Below are 22,097 nucleotides of genomic sequence, written 5' to 3' on the forward strand. Positions count from 1 at the left end.
GAGTGTCCGGGTTTTTGACTCTGGAAATCTGGTCACCCTCATCTGGATCCCACCTGGACGACCGAGGAACCACACCGACAGGGACGAGTTTAACAGCACAGATCAGCTTCTGTTTGCTCAGACTGTGTAAAAACAAAGCTCAGATTAAAGTCTAACTTGAGTATCAGAGCTTCAGACAGAGAAGAGCCTCTAGTTAACTTCACCCTCACGGGGACTGTTGATGACATCAGCTGCAAAGTGCCAATGGAAGTCTTGTTTGGAGTCTTTTCTAGGGTCAATATGAGGATCTTTTGAGGTCAGTATTGGGATCTTTAGGGGTCAGTAAGAGTCTTTTGTGGGGTCAGTACGGGGGTCTCCTGGGGGAGGGCGGCCGGCGCAGAGGGGGCAGGTCGTAGTGTCCGGGGATGTGGCTGTTGACGGGGAGGTCGTAGTGGCTCAGGGGGTCGTCCTGTGAGAAGTATCCGGGCTCTGGGGACGGGACAGAGTCGGGATCAGACACAGGGACGGGGAAAGGAACGGGCAGTGCTGTGTGAGCACCGGACCTTACCTCGGGGGGGCGGGGTGGTGGGCGGCGGCCGGCTCAGCTCCGTGTACGAGCGGTTCCGGGGCACGGCGGACTTCATCTCCATGTAGCTGCTCTCGGGGGGCCCGCAGGGGGGGTCCAGGGTCCCGCAGAAGGGCAGCCCCGGCAGGTCCTTGATGGTGGCGTACGGGTTCTCGCTGTTCACAGAACTACTGCTCACGGCCAGACTCTCCTTCAGCTCTGGAGAACAACAGGACCAACAGGAACACTTGGTGTCATGTTTCTGTCTCAAACTATTTAAAGAGGAACTAAACAATAAATCTACTTTTTTGTTACTGAACTCTGCACATGGTGTTTTATTAGAATTATCAACTACTGTTCCTGCTGCCTTTTGGTCATTTCTGTGTCAGCAGGTAAATGTGACTGTCCTGATTAAAGCCAGGGCAGCGTCTCATTTCTCTTTCCTCGCTTTCTTCTCCTTCGCTGTTTTCAGGCGTCAGAACGGTGCTGGAGTCGGTTCCTGCAGCAGTTACTCTGGGAACCAAAGTGCTCACGTTCAAATCGTTTAAGTGAACCCCTGATGCATCATCGACAGACAGAGTGTGGATTTACCACCGAATAAAAACAAGACGACACGAAAGCGAACGTCACAGCAAGAAAATAACAATCATGGATCGCACCATTATTATTGATCTGCACCGAGCTCTGCTACAACATCTGCCTTTGGAGAAACATCTGCAAAGGAGAAACATTTGTGTGGACGAACATCTGCTGTGGAGAAGCAGCAGCAACGTCCAATCCAAGTATGGAACCTCACTGGTCGAACACGGACACAGCAAATATTCGTTTTCCTCGTCTGACCACGGCTCAATCTTCTGTCTCTTGTTTCTCCTCCAGGTTCCACACACACAAGTCCACTGTGTCGTCACGGTTTTCTTAGAAAAAACAACTTTTACTTGGTTCCCGTCAGGAACCAACTTTTCGGTTCCTAAATGCTCTAATTTTCATCCTGAACACGTCAGTCGGTTCGAGATACGGTGCAGGAACTGGCACCAGCTCGGTTTTCTGTCGGCCTGAAAACGCTACTTGGTTCCTCTCCTCGAAGTCCCGCCCACAGAGGAGACACCAGAAGCAGAGAGGATCTAAACTCCCCACTGAGACGAATAAAGTTAGATTCTTTTCTCTGGTGTTTGCTCCTGAAGTCTCCCTCAGGTTCACTCCTTCACTCTGAGTTTTTTTTTTTTTGGGACGACACTTAATATGACACATTTGATTGACAGCTGGAAAACGGAGGATCAAGGAGAAGGAAGCGAGGAGAAGGAAGCGAGGAAAAAGAAATGAGATGCGGCCCAAGTGTTTCTGAAGTGTGAGTCACCCTGCTCCTTCTGCCCCAGACCCAGTTCAGCCGCTCTGTTTCAAATGTGGTTGTGGAGTTTAAGAGTTTAGTTCCACTTTAAAGTCAATCACATAAAAATAAAAACTCTTATTCGGGCAAAGTACAACAGAAAATACCTTTATGATAATATTTTCCGGCTCCTGCGCTGTAACTGTAGCTGCGGTCGATTCCGTACGCCCCTGCGGACAAACACGGTGAACTCTTCAGAACAAACAGTCACTGAGAAAAATATAATTAAACAGACGATTTTACACAGTTTTCTGATCTGTTCTAATGTTGGTTCCTCGTCACAAACAGAGATAAGATAATAGAAAGATAATACTCCCTACAACTACATCAACTCACCCTTATAGAACATGTAATACTCCCTACAACATGTTCAACAATGTGCTCCTGTGTCCAAATAATTTCCCTTGTGGATCAATAAAGTTTGTCAAAGTCTAAATCTAAGTATTCCACCTTGTGATGTCATCATGTGGTGATACAGCAAGAGCTCCACGGTGTTTTTAAACTCCACACACCTTCACTGGAATCACCGGGATTATTTCAGTTCTGGAATTGCCGATCTCTGCTGAACTGAAGGTAAAAGGAGCTGTTGACTTGGAAATGACCGTTTCATGACATCACAAGGTGGAACAGAGCGTTTGAAGCTCTGGAGATGTAGACAAACGAATAATAAAGAGTCACTCAAACATGTGAATGAAACAAAACACAAGTCCAGCTCTGTTTTAGAGGAGGAAACATTAGAACATGGTTTAAAGTTCACGAGAGGTCAGACCTGAGTGGGTTTGTGGGTTTGTGGGTTTTGGGTTTGTGGGTTTGTGGGTTTGTAGGTTTGTGGGTTTGTGGGTTTTTGGGGTTTGTGGGATTTTGGGGTTTGTAGGTTTGTGGGTTTGGGGGTTTGGGGTTTGTGGGTTTGTGGGTTTGTGGGTTTGTGGGTTTGTGGGTTTGTGGGTTTGTAGGTTTGTGGGGTTTGTGGGGTTTGTGGGGTTTTGTGGGTTTGTGGGTTTGTGGGTTTGTGGGTTTGTGGGTTTGTGGGTTTGTGGTTTGTGGGGTTTGTGGGTTTGTGGGGTTTGTGGGTTTTGGGTTTGTAGGGTTTGTGGGGTTTGGGGTTTGTGGGTTTGTAGGTTTGTGGGTTTGGGGTTTGTGGGTTGGTGGGTTTGTGGGTTTGTTTGGTTTGAGGGTTTGTGGGGGGTTTGTGGGTTTTTGGGTTTGTGGGTTTGTGGGTTTGTGGGTTTGTGGGTTTGTAGGTTTGTGGGTTTGTGGGGGTTTGTGGGTTTGGGGTTTGTGGGTTTTGGGGTTTGTGGGGTTTGTGGGTTTGTTGGGGTTTGTGGGTTTGTAGGTTTGTGGGTTTGTGGGGTTTGTGGGGTTTGTGGGGTTTGTGGGTTTGTGGGTTTTTGGGGTTTGTGGGTTTTGTGGGTTTGTGGGTTTGTGGGTTTGTGGGTTTGTGGGTTTGTGGGGTTTGTGGGGTTTGTGGGTTTGGGTTTGTGGTTTGTTGGGGTTTGTGGGGTTTGTGGGTTTTGGGGTTTGTGGGTTTGTGGGTTTGGGGTTTTGTGGGGTTTGTGGGGTTTGTGGGGTTTGTGGTTTGTGGGTTTGTGGGTTTTTTGGGGTTTGTGGGTTTGTGGGTTTGTGGGTTTGGGTTTTTGGGTTTGGGTGTGGGTTGTGGGTTTGTGGGTTTGTGGGTTTGTAGGTTTGTGGGTTTGTGGGTTTGTGGAGTTTGTGGGGTTTGTGGGTTTGGGGTTTGTGGGTTTGTGGGTTTTTGGGGTTTGTGGGTTTGTGGGTTTTTGGGGTTTGTGGGTTTTTGGGGTTTGTGGGTTTGTAGGTTTGTGGGTTTTTGGGTTTGTGGGGTTTGTGGGTTTGGGGTTTGTGGGTTTTTGGGGTTTGTGGGTTTTTGGGGTTTGTGGGTTTGTAGGTTTGTGGGTTTTTGGGTTTGTGGGGTTTGTGGGTTTGGGGTTTGTGGGTGGTGGATTTTGTGGGTTTGTGGGTTTTTGGGGTTTTTGGGGTTTGTGGGTTTGTAGGGTTTGTGGGTTTGGGGTTTGTGGGTTTGTGGGTTTGGGGTTTGGGATTTGTGGGTGGTGGGGTTTATGGGTTTGTAGGTTTGTGGGTTTGAGGGTTTGTGGGTTGGGGTTTTTGTGGGTTTGGGGTTTGTGGGTGGTGGGTTGTGGGTTTGAGGGTTTGTGGTTTGTTTGTGGGTTTGTGGGTGGTGGGGTTTGTGGGTGGTGGGGTTTGTGGATTTGTAGGTTTGTGGGTTTGTGGGTGGTGGGGTTTGTGGGTTTGTGGGGTTTGTGGGGTTTGTGGGTTTGTGGGGTTTGTGGATTTGTAGGTTTGTGGGTTTGTGGGTTTGTGGGGTCAGACCTGAGTGGGTGCAGGGGTGGTGGGGTTTCCAGTCCGCTGACAGGGTGTTGCTCCCGTCGAGGCCGTACAGCCCCCGTCTCTGTCGCTCTGTGTTCTTCAGGCTCCCGAACAGAAGGTTGTTGGTGTTCTACACAAACACAAAGACATTTTTATTCTAAATATGGAACTCAGCTCCAAATTCATTTCACTTCATTTGACTGAAGCTGAGCGCTGTGGGTGACGTCACACTCCCTTAAGTCCCTCTGTGTCACCTTGAACCCCTCCACAGAGCGTCTGCGTCGACCGACATGCACCAAAACTTTGTAACTACATGTCAAGTCGACGCAGACAATAAGGTCGTCTCTATGTCCACTCTACAGACATTTCTGTTACTCTTCTTTCCTGCTTCATTTTGTAAACACAAACGCGATCTTCAACTACTAGTGTTGTGGCGGTGAATTACTTCGCGGCGCATAGACCTCGGTGCAGATCCATAAAGCAAAAACGACAGCAACAAGGCGACAGCAGCAGTTTGCACTGAGTTGACACAGAAATATAAAAAGGCCTTTAGTCCACGTCCTTAGAGAATGATTCTTATTCTTAGAACTTATTTGATCACATGGTCATAAACTGTTTCATCGCTGACAAACAACTTCATGTGTTCATAAACTAATAATCCGTCTGTAGAGTCTGTGGTTGTGTCCTGGGCTCAGCTGTTTGTTGACCTCAGTTGTACTCCAGTGTTGTTCCGGCGTCAGACTCACCTTGATGCTCCTGTCGTGGTTGTTGGGCAGGTGCGGCAGGGTGGCCCTGTTCTCTCTCAGGGTGTGGTAGCTCGGGTTGGAGTAGTACTGGTGGTAACTGTGAGGGATGTCTGCAAACGGAGGACGAGCTTCAGAGAAATGACACCAGGAACATCTCACAAGAACAAGTCCAGACTCCAGAAACACCTGATCCTTTAAGGTGGGCGGGGCTTATGGGAGGAGGCGGGGCTTACCTGGCATACTGTACTCGGAGTGGGCGGGGCTTACGGGTGGAGGAGGCGGGGCTTACCTGTTACGGCATACTCTGAGTGGGTGGGGCTTATGGGAAGAGGAGGGGCTTACCTGGCACAGTGTACTCGGAGCGGGCGGGGCTTAAAGGAGGAGGCGGGGCTTACCTGGCACAGCGTACTCGGAGCGGGCGGGGTTTACGGATGGAGGAGGCGGGGCTTACCTGGCAAGGCGTACTCAGAGCGGGCGGGGCTTAAAGGAGAAGGTGAGGCTTACCTGGCAAGGCGTACTCGGAGCGGGCGGGGCTTATGGGTGGAGGAGGCGGGGCTTACCTGGCACAGCATACTCGGAGCAGGCGGGGCTTAAAGGAGAAGGTGGGGCTTACCTGGCACGGCGTACTCTGAGTGGGCGGGGCTTATCGGTGGAGGAGGCGGGGCTTACCTGGCAAGGCGTACTCAGAGCGGGCGGGGCTTAAAGGAGAAGGTGGGGCTTACCTGGCACAGCGTAGTCGGAGCGGGCGGGGCTTATGGGTGGAGGAGGCGGGGCTTACCTGGCAAGGTGTACTCAGAGCGGGCGGGGCTTAAAGGAGAAGGTGGGGCTTACCTGGCACAGCATACTCGGAGCAGGCGGGGCTTAAAAGAGGAGGAGGAGGCGGGGCTTACCTGGCACAGCGTATTCGGAGCGGGCGGGGCTTACGGGTGGAGGAGGCGGGGCTTACCTGGCACGGCGTACTCGGAACGGGCGGGGCGGCTGGCGGAGAAGGACACGGTGGGCGCGGCGTTGTGCTTCTGTTTCTGGCGGTGGCGGTAGAGCAGCAGCAGCGCCAGGAGCAGCACCACCAGCAGCACCAGCACCATGATGCCCACGATGGCCCCCCACGACTCCCGCTCGCTGGGGGGCAGGGGCACCATGACGCTGCCCGCCTGCGACGTCGGGTCTGGAAAATATTATCCTGATGTTTACTGGATCACAAACAGAGACGACAGACAAGTTTTCTAATAAAAACACCACAAGTGATGCCGAAATTCTGGATTATTTTACTATTATTAATTATTTTATTATTATTTAAATGTGTAAATTACCCTTTGTTCTTTTAAACAGACTGTTTCACATCGGCCAGAAGTGTCCCGCGCTTTAGGTTTGTGGAACTTCCTGTTAATGGTTTTCTGTGACAAAATGTGTGTCTAAGTCTACGTTCAGTCTGCAGGTTTAACGCTCAGTTCGGATTTTTTTTGTAAAATACGATGTTTTTTCGAGGTCGTTCACATTTCCAGTTAAATGTGACTTGTATGTGACTCCAGTGTGAACATTAAACGGTCCAAAAGTGTCCCACATGTGACACTGGAGACACGACGACGTCAACCGCAGCGAGCGTCTCTGTGTTTACACAAGTTGAACAAACATGGACGCAGCATCGAGCACCTGGAGATTTTAAAGTTCCTCTTGTACCGGAGCCACAACATGAACAACTGACTTGTTTTAAGGAGGAGATTGAGAAGGAGAAGGACCAGGTTTTTGGTGGTGGTGTTTTGTGGTGAGTGGAGATGTGCTTCACTTCAGTCACATGGATCATGAACAGTTTTCTCCTACTTCAGTGCAGAATAGTGACGTTTGTGTCTTGTTGATGACGTGTAGGTGGATGAATGTGACCTGACTGTTCAAACTCAAGTCACATGTTAAAGATCAGATATGGATCAGTTTCAGGAGCACAGATCCAAGTGTCCTGGGTCACATTTGAAAAAAATCGGATCTGTGTGGTTCAGACTGACATTAAAAGATCAGACAGAGGAACATAGAGACAAAAAATCAGATTTGGGTCACTTCAGGTGCAGACTGAACATAGACTAAATGTCTGGAGAATTCTAGTCAGTCTGGTGCCACCTAGTGCCTCTGCTCAATTTAATTTCTCTCCAGTGACTAGGTCAGGAATCAGAAAACACTAGACGATTTGCAAGAGCCCTGGAAGTTTAGACCGCACCAGCCAATCAGAGAGGATCTGACCCAACCTGAGTTGTGACGTCAGACTGCAGACGCTGCACATCCTCCTTTGGATTTTCCTTTGTCAAATACAAACTTCACATTTTTATTGAGCGACACTTCTGACCGTTGTGATAAAGTTCTCTAACCAGTCCCTGAGGTGTGGGTGTGGTGTGAGTGGAGGCTTTACCCGGCTGACACTCTCCGTCGCCGCACACACACTGCCCGCTCACCCGCTCACACACCAGAGGGGGCGCACACGAGCAGCTCTGAGCACAGAACAGACCGAAGCGCCCGGGTTCACACGCTGTGGAAAAACACACAAACAAACACACGTGAGGGTCACCGCAGCAGCAGAAACACCAGCCTCCTCTGCCTCCTCTGCCTCCTCTGCCTCCTCTGCCTCCTCTGCCTCCTCTGCCTCCTCTGCCTCCTCTGCCTCCTCTGCCTCGGCGTCTCAGTGGATTTGGATAAATGACACAAACCTGACTGACGTGTCCTTGAGCAAGACACTTCCCTCACCTTGTGTGTGTATGAACCTCATGTGTACGTGGTCGGTGGTGGTCAAAGTGTTTGTTGGTGCAGATTATTTCACATTTTCTAACTTAAAATTGTGTCTGCATTTGGAAAATACACTTTATTAAATGACACGTCTGTTTCTCCTGCAGCGTCGGAGCGCCCCCTGCTGACAGCAACAGGAAGGAACAGTAGATAAATAAACAAATGAATCCCTCAGGAAATGTAAACGCTGCCATGAGTTTGTTCTGAACACAGTTTGAGAAGTGCAGTTTTATCTGTGACGCAACAAAACAGGGAAAATACAAACATTTTTGAGGCTCAGAAAAGATTAATTTGGATTTTGGAAAACAACACGAGTCCATGAAGCAAAATTACAAGTCCAGGTTTGTTTTTGACCAGTGGACAACAGAATAACATGGCTAAAAGTTGATTTGATTTAATATGTGAACTTTAAATAATTTGTGAACCTTGAAAATTCTTCCGAACTCTAAACACCGAAGCTGAAGTTGAATAAAATATAAAATACACCTCATTTATTTGTGTCCTGGTCGACCTGACAGTGAGTAGAACATGTGAAGGACCATGTGTGGGACTATTAATGTTTCTGCCGTCATTCTGGAGTCAATCTATCCATCTGGACAAACGTGTAGTGTTTGTCTGCGATAAAATCTGAATTGAATAACAACGGTTTTGAGCTGTGTTGCTGTTGGATGTTCTGGCTAAGTCAGTCTGCTAAAGAAGGAGACCAAAGTATGTTTCTATCAGATCCCGGCTGATAAAGACAGAGGTGGAGAGCGACAGAAAAAGAATAGAAAGAGAGAGATGGAGCTCAGTGAGGACAATCGTCAGCTCCACACAAACGAAGAAGGGAGTTACACTAAATGAAATGACAGATACCAAAAGTGTTTTTCTGGCAGGTGTAACCCCCCCCCCCCCCCCCCCCCCCCCCCGTCCTCACTTTCGCCGGCAAGGAATCCCACACAGACGCTATGAGATTCAACGGCCCCAGTGAACAGTAACGAAAACCCGGACATTTTCACCATTTTATTAAAAAAAAAGAAAAAAAGAACCCGGACGCCCAGGACAGGACGCAACAAAACGTCAAATGTCTGGGGGAAAACGGACGTTCTGCTTCTACTTCTCAGGAACAGATGTGATGTTTGCTGATCAACAAAGATCTCACACGTCCCGCTACAAAATATTTATAATCCTCTAACCCCGTGTGGCTTTTCAGTTCTTGGTTGGTGCAGGACGATGTCGAATGAATAAAGTCGTTGTAAATATCTGGAGACTAAAGGTCGGGCACAGAGCGAGCGTCGATTAGTCTGACAAAGATCCATCGGAATAGAAGCATCAAGAATCTCAGACTTCTGATCATTGTGTAATTCACACTGGGAAGGATTTTCTGAAAAAGTGAACATCAAACCTCCATGTTTGTTTTCCCAGTGGGACGTGTCTATTGTCAAAGTCGATCTTTTAAAATCTTTTGAACCATATCACTTTTGTTTCTGGTTCTGATATTGTCATATTTTAGTTTTGGGACTCGGACGTCGTAATTGTTGTGGTTGTTGGATCCAAACAGCGGAAAACGACTCGAGAAATGTGTTTGTGAACTTCATAAATGTAAAAGTGAATCAGATGTGTGTGACTCAAACCTCCGTTCAAACTGTTTCTCTTCCCAACGGAATTGAAAAATAGTGAAAGGTGAAGGTGATGGGCAGGATTGATCCACAGGAAGAAACAAAAAGGAAACATTTGTCTGACTAAGAAATCATCCCGAGTTTACAGAGAACATTTTGTATGTGGAGCCACGACAAAACAAAATCTGGTTTGTTAATGTAGAGGAGCAGAAGACAAACAGACTGAGCTGCACTTTCTTGTTCTTGTGGTTTTACAGAAACATCACGTCTTGGTCTTTGCAGTGGAAGGTGTTTCTTGGTGAACAGTTGGAGACTTTCACTTTGGCGTCGACTTTTTAAATTCAAAACCGAGGTTGAACGAAGGATCAGGATTTTGTTTTGTCGTGGCTCCACATACAAAATGTTCTCTGTAAACTCAGGATGATTTCTTAGTCAGACAAATGTTTCCTTTTTGGTTCTTCCTGTGGATCAATCCTGCCCATCACCTTCACCTTTCACTATTTTTCAATTCCGTTGGGAAGAGAAACAGTTTGAACAGAGGTTTGAGTCACACACATCTGATTCACTTTTACATTTATGAAGTTCACAAACACATTTCTCGAGTCGTTTTCCGCTGTTTGGATCCAACAACCACAACAATTACGACGTCCGAGTCCCAAAACTAAAATATGACAATATCAGAACCAGAAACAAAAGTGATATGGTTCAAAAGACTTGAAAAGATCGACTTTGTCAATAGACACGTCCCACTGGGAAAACAAACATGGAGGTTTGATGTTCACTTTTTCAGAAAATCCTTCCAAGTATGAATTACACAATGACCGGACGTCTGAGATTCTTAATGCTTCTATTAGATCAGGATCTATTCCACAACCCAGGAGGACGACTTTAGCTTTATATTTTTCTAATGACGCTGATCTAACGAGCTGGAGATTTCAAACAGTTTTATGTCATTTGTGCTGTTTAAAGTCGCCGTGATGATACTGAAATAAACTGAATAATCCCAGTGTCGACCTGAAGTACGGCCGCCAAAACATGAAACCACACGACTGACACGCAAATCCTGAATCTGAGGAAGAGGCCTCACGTTTGGAGCAGTCGGGTCCGGTCCAGCCCGCGGGACACACGCAGCGTCCGTCCCGAGGGTCACAGGACGAGTTGGTGCAGGGACCACACGGCTGCGAGCACTGGGGCCCGAAGAATCCAGAGGGACAAACTGAAAACACACGGACACAACGGATCAGGGACATGTTACAGTTGTTGGATGAAACTTTTGGGTTCATTCTGCGTCTCTTTAGTGTCTCCGTAAACAGCCTCCACAGAACATGGACGTGACAACATGAGCTTTTGTTCCTTTTAAACTCACTGAAGCTCTGTTCACACTGGATTATTTGAACCTGTGGACCTTTGGTGATTTGTGCCGTGTCTGTCATTTGAAAAATAAAAATCCTGGTGCAAATGACCGACTATATTTGACCAAACACAGACGTCTGGTGAGAAAACTACTCCTGCATGAATCTAAATCTCAGTGTTTGTTGTTGTAATTGCGCCTTTTCTATCTGTTTCTTTTCTTTCCGTGTTCTTTTCTTTTTCGATCTTTGTGTCAGTGTCAGTAAAACAGAATCATTTAGGGACTTTGCTGATCCCGTGTGAATCTGCTGCAAGTAACAAATCTGAACTCATCCCCTGCGAATCAGGTTTTATTTTGTTCATTTACAGTATCCGACCAAAACAGTTTGCTGCAGAACTCTGGGTCCTTTTATTAAATTGTCACACATACATTGTTCATTTAAATATATTTTATTTGTTAATTAATTTCAGTTGCTTCCATATTCACGAACCTCAGCAGGTTCAGCCTCATCATCAGAAGAGCCTCGAGTCAGAAAATCCATCTTCAGGTCGTGTTACAAATTGTTACAAATGAAAAAAAAAAATATTATAAATATTAAAAGTAATAAATATATTAAACCCTTAAAATACAGCAAAAATGTTTGAGGAAATAATGATTTGTGTGGAAATGTCGTCTTAAGTGAAACAGGGTGAATAATTGTCTGATTTTCAGGCAACAACTTGCAAAATGTTCAGTAATTCGAGCTCTACAACCTTCATTTCAATTTTATTTTAAATCTTTTTCTTTTAATAAAGCATTGGTGGGTTTGTAAACCAACAAATGAAGTAATTCTGGTCTTAGCTGATGCTGTTATACATGATTATGTGTTTTCCCGTCAATGTCTCTAAAAATGTTGATGTTGCAGCCATTTTTAATTGGTAAACATCCAAAAGTTTATTAATTCTTCCCTGATCCAGGGATTATTCCCTGTTGCTTTCATCAAATAAACATTCAACTGTTCAAGAGAAATGTTGCTGACAAACAAGAGAAGAGGGAAGGATTTTCTGACTAGTGGATCTTCTGATGATGAGGGTGGAACCTGTTCAGCTGCAGCTCCAAACGCTCCAGACAAAAGTGACAGATTTAAACAAACACTGAGGTGAAGCTGTTTGGTCGTGTTGTTGTAAAGATCGAGACCAAAACCAGGACAAGACCAACACCTCATCTGACTGACTTCATGAACTCTGCAGGTGACACACACTGTCCCTCTGTCGTCTCCAGTCTCCAGTCTCCAGTGTCCAGTGTCCTGCTCTGTCCACAAACGCCTGTGTCCTGCACCTGCACCTGCTCTACTGACTCTGTTCATCTGTGTTCTTCTCTGTTCTTCTGTGTTCTTCTGTGTTCTTCTCTGTTCTTCTGTGTTCTTCTCTGTTCTTCTGTGTTCTTCTGTGTTCTTCTCTGTTCTTCTCTGTTCTTCTGTGTTCTTCTCTGTTCTTCTCTGTTCTTCTGTGTTCTTCTCTGTTCTTCTCTGTTCTTCTGTGTTCTTCTCTGTTCTTCTGTTCTTCTCTGTTCTTCTCTGTGTTCTTCTCTGTTCTTCTGTGTTCTTCTCTGTTCTTCTCTGTTCTTCTCTGTTCTTCTCTGTTCTTCTGTGTTCTTCTGTTGTTCTCTCTGTTCTTCTCTGTTCTTTCTTCTGTGTTCTTCTGTGTTCTTCTCTGTGTTCTTCTCTGTGTTCTTCTCTGTGTTCTCTGTTCATCTGTGTTCTTCTCTGTTCTTCTCTGTTCTTCTGTGTTCTTCTCTGTTCTTCTGTGTTCTTCTTCTTCTCTGTTCTTCTCTGTTCTTCTCTGTTCTTCTGTGTTCTTCTGTGTAAATGAAGTGTTCTGCTGACGTGGTGCTCGTGTTCTTACCCTGGTCACAGTCGGGCCCCGTGTGTCCTGCTGGACACTCACACTGACCCGACACATGGTGACACAGGAAACTCCCCCCACAGGACGGACACGACTGACTGCACCTGTCGCCGAACACACCGCCTCTGCACTCTGCACACAACAACAACACACACAACATGACACACAACACACATAACACACAACACACCGCCTCTGCACTCTGCACACAACAACAACAACACACAACACATGACACACAACAACACACAACACACATAACACACAACACACCGCCTCTGCACTCTGCACACAACAACAACAACACAACACATGACACACAACACACAACAACACACACAACACACCGCCTCTGCACTCTGCACACAACAACAACACACAACACACAACATAACACACAACACACATGACACACAACACACAACAACACACAACAACACACATAACACACAACACACGCCTCTGCACTCTGCACACAACAACACACACAACACATGACACACAACAACACACAACACACCACAACACACCGCCTCTGCACTCTGCACACAACAACAACACACACATGACACACAACAACACACAACACACACAACACACCGCCTCTGCACTCTGCACACAACAACAACACAACACATGACACACAACACAACACACAACACACATGACACACACACACACCGCCTCTGCACTCTGCACACAACACAACACACAACACACATGACACACAACACACAACACACACACAACATGACACACAACACACATAACACACAACACACCGCCTCTGCACTCTGCACACAACAACAACACACAACATGACACACAACAACACACACACAACACACCGCCTCTGCACTCTGCACACAACAACACAACACACACATGACACACAACACACAACAACACACAACACACCGCCTCTGCACTCTGCACACAACACACAACAACACATGACACACAACACACATAACACACAACACACCGCCTCTGCACTCTGCACACAACAACACAACACACAACACATGACACACAACACACATGACACACAACACACATAACACACATAACACACAACAACAACACACAACACACTGCCTCTGCACTCTGCACACGACAACAACACACATGACACACATGACACACAACACACAACACACACAACAACACACAACAACACACATGACACACAACACACAACAACACACAACAAACACACAACAACACACATGACACACAACACACAACAACACACATGACACACAACACACAACAACACACAACAACACACAACACACAACACACAACACAACACACACATGACACACAACACACAACAACACACATGACACACAACACACAAACAACACACATGACACACAACAACACACAACACACAACACACACATGACACACAACACACAACAACACACATGACACACAACACACAACAACACAACACACATGACACACAACACACCGCTTCTGCACTCTGCACACAACAACAACACAACACACAGATAACACACCACAACAACACACATGACACACAACATAACACACGACACACAACAACACACAACACACCGCCTCTGCACACAAACAACACAACACACACACACACACACAGCTGCAGCTAAACCAGAAACTTCATTCATTTTGATTTTTCCCTGGATTAAAGTATTGAACGTCTCATGTTGGTTTGTTGAGGCGTTGGAGCAAAACGAACAACAGAACAAACGTGCGTCGCTCGGTCGGAAACTCGACCTCGTCTGAACATCGACATCAAAACTACGATTAAAAAAATGTGCATCCTTCCCAACGAGGAAGAACTGCACACACACCAGAACCTCACACTCACTTTTATCAGCTGTTCTTCCTTTAACTGGTTTTAACTTGATTTTATTCTTTATTTATTTTTATTCTGTTTTTTTTATATAATTTGTAGGATTGTTTGCATCATCGTCTGTTTTTGTTCCTTCTGTTTGCAGTTTAATGCTTTTCCTGTTCTTCTTTGTAAATCTTGTTTTCAAAAGTGTTTTATAAATAAATATTTACTGTGATAGAACCCAGAGGTGGGACCTGCAAGTCGTGACCCGGACTCGAGTCAGACTTGAGTCACTGTTTTTAGGACTTGAGACTTAACAAAATGGACTAAGACTTGGGACTCGACTCGGACTTGAGGCCTGTGACTTGAGAAGCTCTTTTAAATCTGAATTCTTTCTGTTCTGACTGAAATAATTCACACTAAAATCTTGACAAAACATTTAAAAAGGAATAAATTCACTACATCAGGACCACGGCTTCGATCAGAACAGTTAGAGGTTTTTAAAACATTCACTGTTCTGCATTTATTAGTGCAGAAAGTCAAGTTTGGCATGAACACGATACATTTACAGTTTTAACAGTTTTTCTATTCAGCAAATTTTTGTTATTCAGCACAAAACTTATGATTCAGAAATTCTTTGGCGAGCAAACTTGGAAGGAGGAGGTGAGTCCTGGAGGCTCCTGCTCTATAAAAACTCATCTATAAATATTCATCTATAAATATTCATCTATAAATATACTATGATTTTTATTAAGCACAGTTTCTTCTGGGTGTAATTTTAATTTGTTTTTATCGATCTTTGAATTTGTGTTGATTGTTCTGTTTTACTGAATGTTTTGTATGTTTGTTTTTATATGTTCTAAAACTGTTTTGTGACTCTGGGCCAGGACGAGCTTAAAAAAGAGACTTTTTCCTGGTTAAATAAAGGTTAAATTAAAAAAAATAAATAAATAAAAAGATCAGGTACAGGAGCACAGGGGCCAAAAAATCAGATCCGGGTCACTTCAGGTGCAGAGTGAAAGTAAAGACTCAAACTCCTGACTCCTGCTGCTGCTGTCAAACCTTTCACACACACACACACACACACACACACACACACACACACACACACACACACACACACACACACACACACACACACACACTCACACACACACACACACACACACACACACACTCACACACACACACACACACACACACACACACACACGCACACACACACACACACACACACACACACTCACACACACACACACACACACACACACACACTCGGACACTCACTGGTCTGGCAGCGCGGGCCCCAGTAGCCCGGGTGACACACACACGTCCCGCTGTCCCGCAGGCAGGTGGCGCTGTTGGGGCAGTGCTTCACACAGCTCTGGTTACAGCCGGGTCCCCACAGTCCCTCAGCACACGGCTCACTGCAGCGGGGCCCTGCACACACACACACACACACAGAGACACACACACACACAGAGAGAGTGTGAAAATGAGGAAAATGACTTCAGTGTTTGTGTTTTGTCCAGTAGAAACAGTTCAGGCTCTAGTTGCTCTAACGTACGACCGAGAACAAGGCTCAGATACAAAATAAACGATGCTGACGCTACAAGAATAAAGTCGTAACATTTTGGCGTTAAAGTTGTAATTTTACGCAAATAAAGTTGAATTTAAAATAAAGACATAATATGATGAGAATAAAGTTATAATGTTATGATGAAGTGAAAAATGCGGCAGAAGAAGAAGCTCAGTCCCTGTGTCGTTTTTCAAAATAAAACCAAAAATAACAAAATGAAAAAACTATTATTTTCTTCATTTGCGCCGACTAAACAGGACTAAACCAGGACTAAACCAGGACTAAACCAGGACTAAACCAGACTAAACCCAGGACTAAACCAGGACTAAACCAGTAAACCAGGACTGAAACCAGGACTAAACCAGGACTGGGACTAAACCAGACTAAACAAACCAGGACTAAACCAGGACTAAACCAGGACTAAACCGGGACCAGACCAAGACCAGGACTGAGACTGGGACTGAGGCCGGGACTGAGACCGGGTTCAGACCAGGACTGAAAATGGTTTAGTCCTGGTCTGCAATAGTCCCACATCGCATTTTAAGTCACAGAAAAACCGTTTCCCATTTCCGTGACTTAAACCAGGAGTAAACAGTTTTCAGTCCTGGTCTGGTCCTGGTCTCAGTCCTAGTCTCAGTCCTAGTCTGGCCCCAGCCTCAGTCCTGGTCTCAGTTCTGGTCTGGTCCTGGTCTGGTCCTGGTCTCAGTCCTGGTCTCAGTCCTGGTCTGGTCCTGGTCTCAGTTCTGGTCTGGTCCTGGTCTCAGTCCTGGTCTGGTCCTGGTCTCAGTCCTGGTCTCAGTCCTGGTCTGGTCCTGGTCTCAGTCCTGGTCTGGGCCTGGTCTCAGTCCTGGTCTCAGTCCTGGTCTGGTCCTGGTCTCAGTCCTGGTCTCAGTTCTGGTCTGGTCCTGGTCTCTCCTGGTCCTGGTCTCAGTCCTGGTCTTAGTTCTGGTCTCAGTCCTGGTCAGTCCTGGTCTGGTCCTGGTCTCAGTCCTGGTCTGGTCCTGGTCTCAATCCTGGTCTCAGTCCTGGTCTCAGTCCTGGTCTTAGTTCTGGTTTGGTTCTGGACCTGGTTTAGTCCTTTTTCAGTCGAATGAACGAATGATCCACAGATTCTTCTCTTTTACAAAATGATCCAGTTTCTCCAGACTCAGACTCAGACTCAGACTCAGACTCGTCCAGACTTTCCAAATCGTCGATATTCTCATAATATTACGACTTTATTTCGATTACTATTTTATTCTCATAAAATTACTACTTTGCTACAACTTTATTCTTGTAAAATTACGACTTTAATGTCAAAATGTTTCGACTTTATTCTCGTAGCACCAGCATCATTTTTTTATTTGACTCTTAAACTGCGTCGTACTAATGAAGAAATATTTATATGTGAAAACTCCTGAGGTCAGAATGTCCCTTTGACCTTCACTGGTCACTTCCTGTATCTGCTTTTGGATCATGAGAATAAAATAAGTTTCCGTGCAAAGGCCAAAGGCACAAACGGACCTGATCTTTATTATTATTATTATTAGTTTGATTTTCTCCAGACTTTCATCCATTATAAGAAAAACACGTCACAAAGGTCGAGTCGTCATGGAGTTTGTCTGAAATGATCCAGTCCAGTGTTTCCCAAACTTCTTCTCTGGGGATTTATATTTTAAGAGTCACAAACTTTCACGACTCAACTGAATAAACATTATTCATAAATCACAAAATAAAGTTGGATTTTTTTCATTATTGAACATGAATGAGGAGATTTTATTGTTAGTGACATTCAGCATCACTCAACTTTTAAACAATGAAAAACACTTGTTGCCCGGGAAACATAAAATGGTTAAGTGTTTTTTTCTTTGTTCATAAAGTGTATCGTGGTCGATCTTTTTCTGTTGTTGTTTACGTGATCAGCTGATCGTCCCGTCAGCTGACGCACGCCTAATAATATAAAGCACAGGTGTCAAACATACGGCCCGGGGACCAGATCCGGCCCTCCAAGACCTTTAATCTGGCCCTCGGCTGATTTTCTACTAAAATATTTTAATTATATTTTCTATTAAAATGGTGTTAATTTTCTGTGGTGTTTATCACAGCAGCGTCTCCAGCGTCTCTGTACGTGGCCCCTCCCACCAGAGCAGCACAAATGAAGACTTGTCTCTTTCCAAACGCTCTTAAAGGACGATCGTTTTGACTGTTGACCGTGACATCCCTCATCAGAAAAAATGTCCACATGAGAAAAGTGGAGCCGAGTGCAGGATTTTACAATTTGGACTTATTCCCCTGTTTACAGACAAGTTCATGTTCAAAACTTTGTGTTGAAATTGCATTTTTCTTCAAAGTTTCAGGTTGTTCATAATATTATAATATTTTGTAAAAGAAAGAGTTCATCAATTAAAAAAGATTTCTGTAATAGATTTGTGTTTCTCTGCACAAATATTTGAACTTATTGTTATTTTTGGGGTTTATATGACATGAGTTTTCTGATCCGGACACTTTGGATCAAAGTCGGTTGGACTCGACGCCCGGAACAAAATGAGTTTGACTCTCCTGGTGTAAAGAGACACGTGTGAGCGCGAGCGCGACGCCCTGACTCACCTGTGCCGCTGACGCTTGTTCAGGATCGAAAGGACGTAACATGGATTATTAACTGGACTGAACCGGTTTGGACCACGTACACGGCGCCAAAGATCCGACCGACAGAACCCAGCTCCACCTGAGATCCTCCGTGTACTTTGCCTTTGCACGAGGATCGAGGTGCACCACACGAGCAGTGCTGGGAAGGTTACTTTTAAAATGTAATCCCCTACAGATTACAGATTACACACACCAAAATGTAGTTTGTAACAGAATCCATTAAATTACTTAAAATGAGTAACGTAATCTGAATACTTTGGATTACTTGATATTGTCCTGGTTTTAGTCCTGGTTTAGCCCCAAAGTATGAAAACAGTAAAATCCCTCTGTTTAATCCATTTTATTTCAACAAAAGTAACTGTAATCCAATTACCACTCACTGAAACAGTAACTGTAACTGAATACAGTTACTTCAATTTGTACTCTGATTACTTAAAGGTTGTATGGAGGATTTTTTTTTTTGTTTTTTTGTTTCAAGTTTCAATGATAGCATTATAGAGGTGCAGTAGCCTTGTAATTATATGACCAAAAAAAGAGAATAAAAATTCCAACTCTGGACGTGGTGGGGGCTAAACATTTGCCAATAGATAACGACACGGCCTCGTTATCTGTTAGCTGACAGGCTATCAATCAAACTCCCTACGTTTCTAGCGTAAACTGACTTGCCTGCGCGCCGCCGGTACGTGTTTACGTACGCTGTCACGCAGTCCACAGACGCAAGACGCACAGACGCTGTTTACCCACCAATCGCAACAGTTCTTAGCGGCTTTTTTGACCTATATCTTCCTCGCAGTTAGCACAAAGTTTGTTGCAAATGGCAAACAAGAATCCAGGAGCAGTTAGCCGCAAAAGAAAGTCCGTTTTTGAGGTCGCTGAAAAGAAGAAAACAAGGGGAAAAGCAGCGAAGCCAAACTAAGGTGATTCCTTGTAGATTCATTCCAGCGATGGCGCGACTGATAGCAGACGCAGGGTCTAAAGACTGACGCATTGGTTGCCAAATTACTCCTGGACAGGTAACTTCTGCTTATTATGAAAACGTACTTTATTTCCAAGAGCTAGTCAAACGTTTTTCAGACACGAAAGCGATATCCTATGTCTGAAAACGTAATTTTCAAGGCAAAGAAAGAGTCCCGCTTGCTGCTGCGTGTTGTACTAGTTCATTCGCACTGACTCCGCGCAACCTTCTCTGCTCCCTTTCCTACTCCTGTCGCCGCTGCCCGTTCCGCTCTTCCCCCTTCTCCTCACTTCTACGGGCACGGAATCTCCGCGCACCTCTCCTCTCTCCTCTCTCCTCTCTCCTCTCTCCTCTCTCCCCTGCTCCTCTTCTCCCTGCTACCTCACTTCTCGTCCGCGAACGAAAATGTCGCACCCCCTCCCCCGCTCCTCACTTCTCCGCTTGCCTAACCAACACTGTAGTTAGTTGTTTACAAGTCATGTGCCACCGGTTTCTGGCGTAAGATGAGGAGGGAGGAGGTGTTTCTACGTAGGAGCTGTGGGGAGGGGGGGTGGTTTCACGCATGCGCAACATTTGAAAAAGGACAAACAGTCGCTGGATTCTCGTTCCTTGGAAAATCCTCTATACACCTTTAACTCCGACATGTAATCTGTTACTCCCCAACACTGCGAACGAGAGCAGTGGTATATACGTTTTGTTTGAAGATCGTTAATCATGGGATTTATGATTATATTATCCCCACTGACACCCGTCCACCCCGACACTGACCCGTCCACCCCGACACTGACCCGTCCACCCGACACTGACCCGTCCACCCCGACCCGACCCGACCTGACCCGTCCACCCCGACACTGACCCGTCCACCCCACTGACACTGACCCGTCCACCCCGACACTGACCCCGTGACCCTGTCCACCCCGACACTGACCCGTCCACCCCGACACCCCGACACTGACCCGTCCACCCCGACACTCCGACCACCACTTGACCCGTCCACCCCGACCCGTCCACCCCGACACACTGACCCGTCCACCCCGACACTGACCCGTCCACCCCGACACTGACCCGTCCACCCCGACACTGACCCGTCCACCCCGACACACCGTCCACCCGACCCGACCCGTCCACCCGACACTGCCCGTCCCCCCGTCGCCTGGAAACAATCACACCTCTTCTGACAGTCGGGTCCAAAGTGTCCGATCTGAGAACACAGAGAGTCACAGAGAGTCACAGAGAAACACAGAGAGTCACAGAGAGCCACAGAGAGTCACAGAGAGCCACAGAGAAACACAGAGAGTCACAGAGAGCCACAGAGAGCCACAGAGAAACACAGAGAGTCACAGAGAGTCACAGAGAGCCACAGAGAAACACAGAGAGTCACAGAGAGCCACAGAGAGTCACAGAGAGTCACAGAGAGTCACACACAGAGAAACAACACAGAGAGTCACAGAGTCACAGAGAGTCACACAGAGAGTCACAGAGAGTCACAGAGAGTCACAGAGAGTCCACAGAGTCAAACACAGAGGAGTCACAGAGAGTCACAGAGAGTCAAGAGCACAGAGAGTCAGAGAGTCACAGAGACAGAGAAACACAGTCACAGAGAGTCACAGAGAGTCACAGAGAGTCACAGAGAGTCACAGAGAGTCACAGAGAAACACAGAGAGTCACAGAGAGTCACAGAGAGTCACAGAGAGTCACAGAGAAACACAGAGAGTCACAGAGAGTCACAGAGAAACACAGAGTCACAGAGAGTCACAGAGAGTCAGAGAGTCACAGAGAAACACAGAGAGTCACAGAGAGTCACAGAGAGTCACAGAGAAACACAGAGAGTCACAGAGAGTCACAGAGAGTCACAGAGAGCCACAGAGAGCCACAGAGAGTCACAGAGAGCCACAGAGAGTCACAGAGAGCCACAGAGAGTCACAGAGAAACACAGAGAGCCACAGAGAGCCACAGAGTCACAGAGAGTCACAGAGAGCCACAGAGAGTCACAGAGAGTCACAGAGAGCCACAGAGAGTCCACAGAGAGCCACAGAGAGAGCCACAGAGAGCCACAGAGAGTCACAGAGAAACACAGAGAGTCACAGAGAGTCACAGAGAGCCACAGAGAGTCACAGAGAGTCACAGAGAGCCACAGAGAGTCCACAGAGAGCCACAGAGAGCCACAGAGAGTCACAGAGAGCCACAGAGAGCCACAGAGAGTCACAGAGAGCCACAGAGAGTCACACAGAGAGTCACAGAGAAACACAGAGTCACAGAGAGTCACAGAGAGCCACAGAGAGTCACAAAGAGCCACAGAGAGTCACAGAGAGTCACAGAGAAACACAGAGTCACAGAGAGACACAGAGAAACACAGAGTCACAGAGAGTCACAGAGAGTCACACAGAGAGTCACAGAGAGTCACAGAGAAACACAGAGAGTCACAGAGAGTCACAGAGAGTCACAGAGAAACACAGAGAGTCACAGAGAGTCACAGAGAGTCACAGAGAGCCACA

At 46.2% G+C, this 22,097-nt stretch overlaps 1 protein-coding gene across 1 annotated transcript in view; it reads right to left on the reverse strand.

The window, feature by feature from the left end:
* Window positions 1-340: 340 nt before the first annotated feature.
* pear1 (platelet endothelial aggregation receptor 1) overlaps window positions 341-22,097 on the reverse strand; it is a 49,323-nt gene continuing 27,566 nt past the window's right edge. The window contains 11 exon segments of the mRNA XM_055163936.1: window positions 341-468; window positions 548-763; window positions 2,036-2,098; window positions 4,275-4,401; window positions 5,018-5,127; window positions 5,964-6,182; window positions 7,413-7,529; window positions 10,469-10,597; window positions 12,616-12,747; window positions 15,731-15,883; window positions 20,482-20,803. Of these exon segments, the coding sequence (XP_055019911.1) occupies window positions 341-468; window positions 548-763; window positions 2,036-2,098; window positions 4,275-4,401; window positions 5,018-5,127; window positions 5,964-6,182; window positions 7,413-7,529; window positions 10,469-10,597; window positions 12,616-12,747; window positions 15,731-15,883; window positions 20,482-20,803 (1,716 nt within the window).

Source organism: Boleophthalmus pectinirostris, unplaced genomic scaffold (assembly GCF_026225935.1).
Source record: "Boleophthalmus pectinirostris isolate CB_2022bp ecotype Guang Dong unplaced genomic scaffold, ASM2622593v1 HiC_scaffold_6, whole genome shotgun sequence".
NCBI classification, from domain to species: domain Eukaryota; kingdom Metazoa; phylum Chordata; class Actinopteri; order Gobiiformes; family Gobiidae; genus Boleophthalmus; species Boleophthalmus pectinirostris.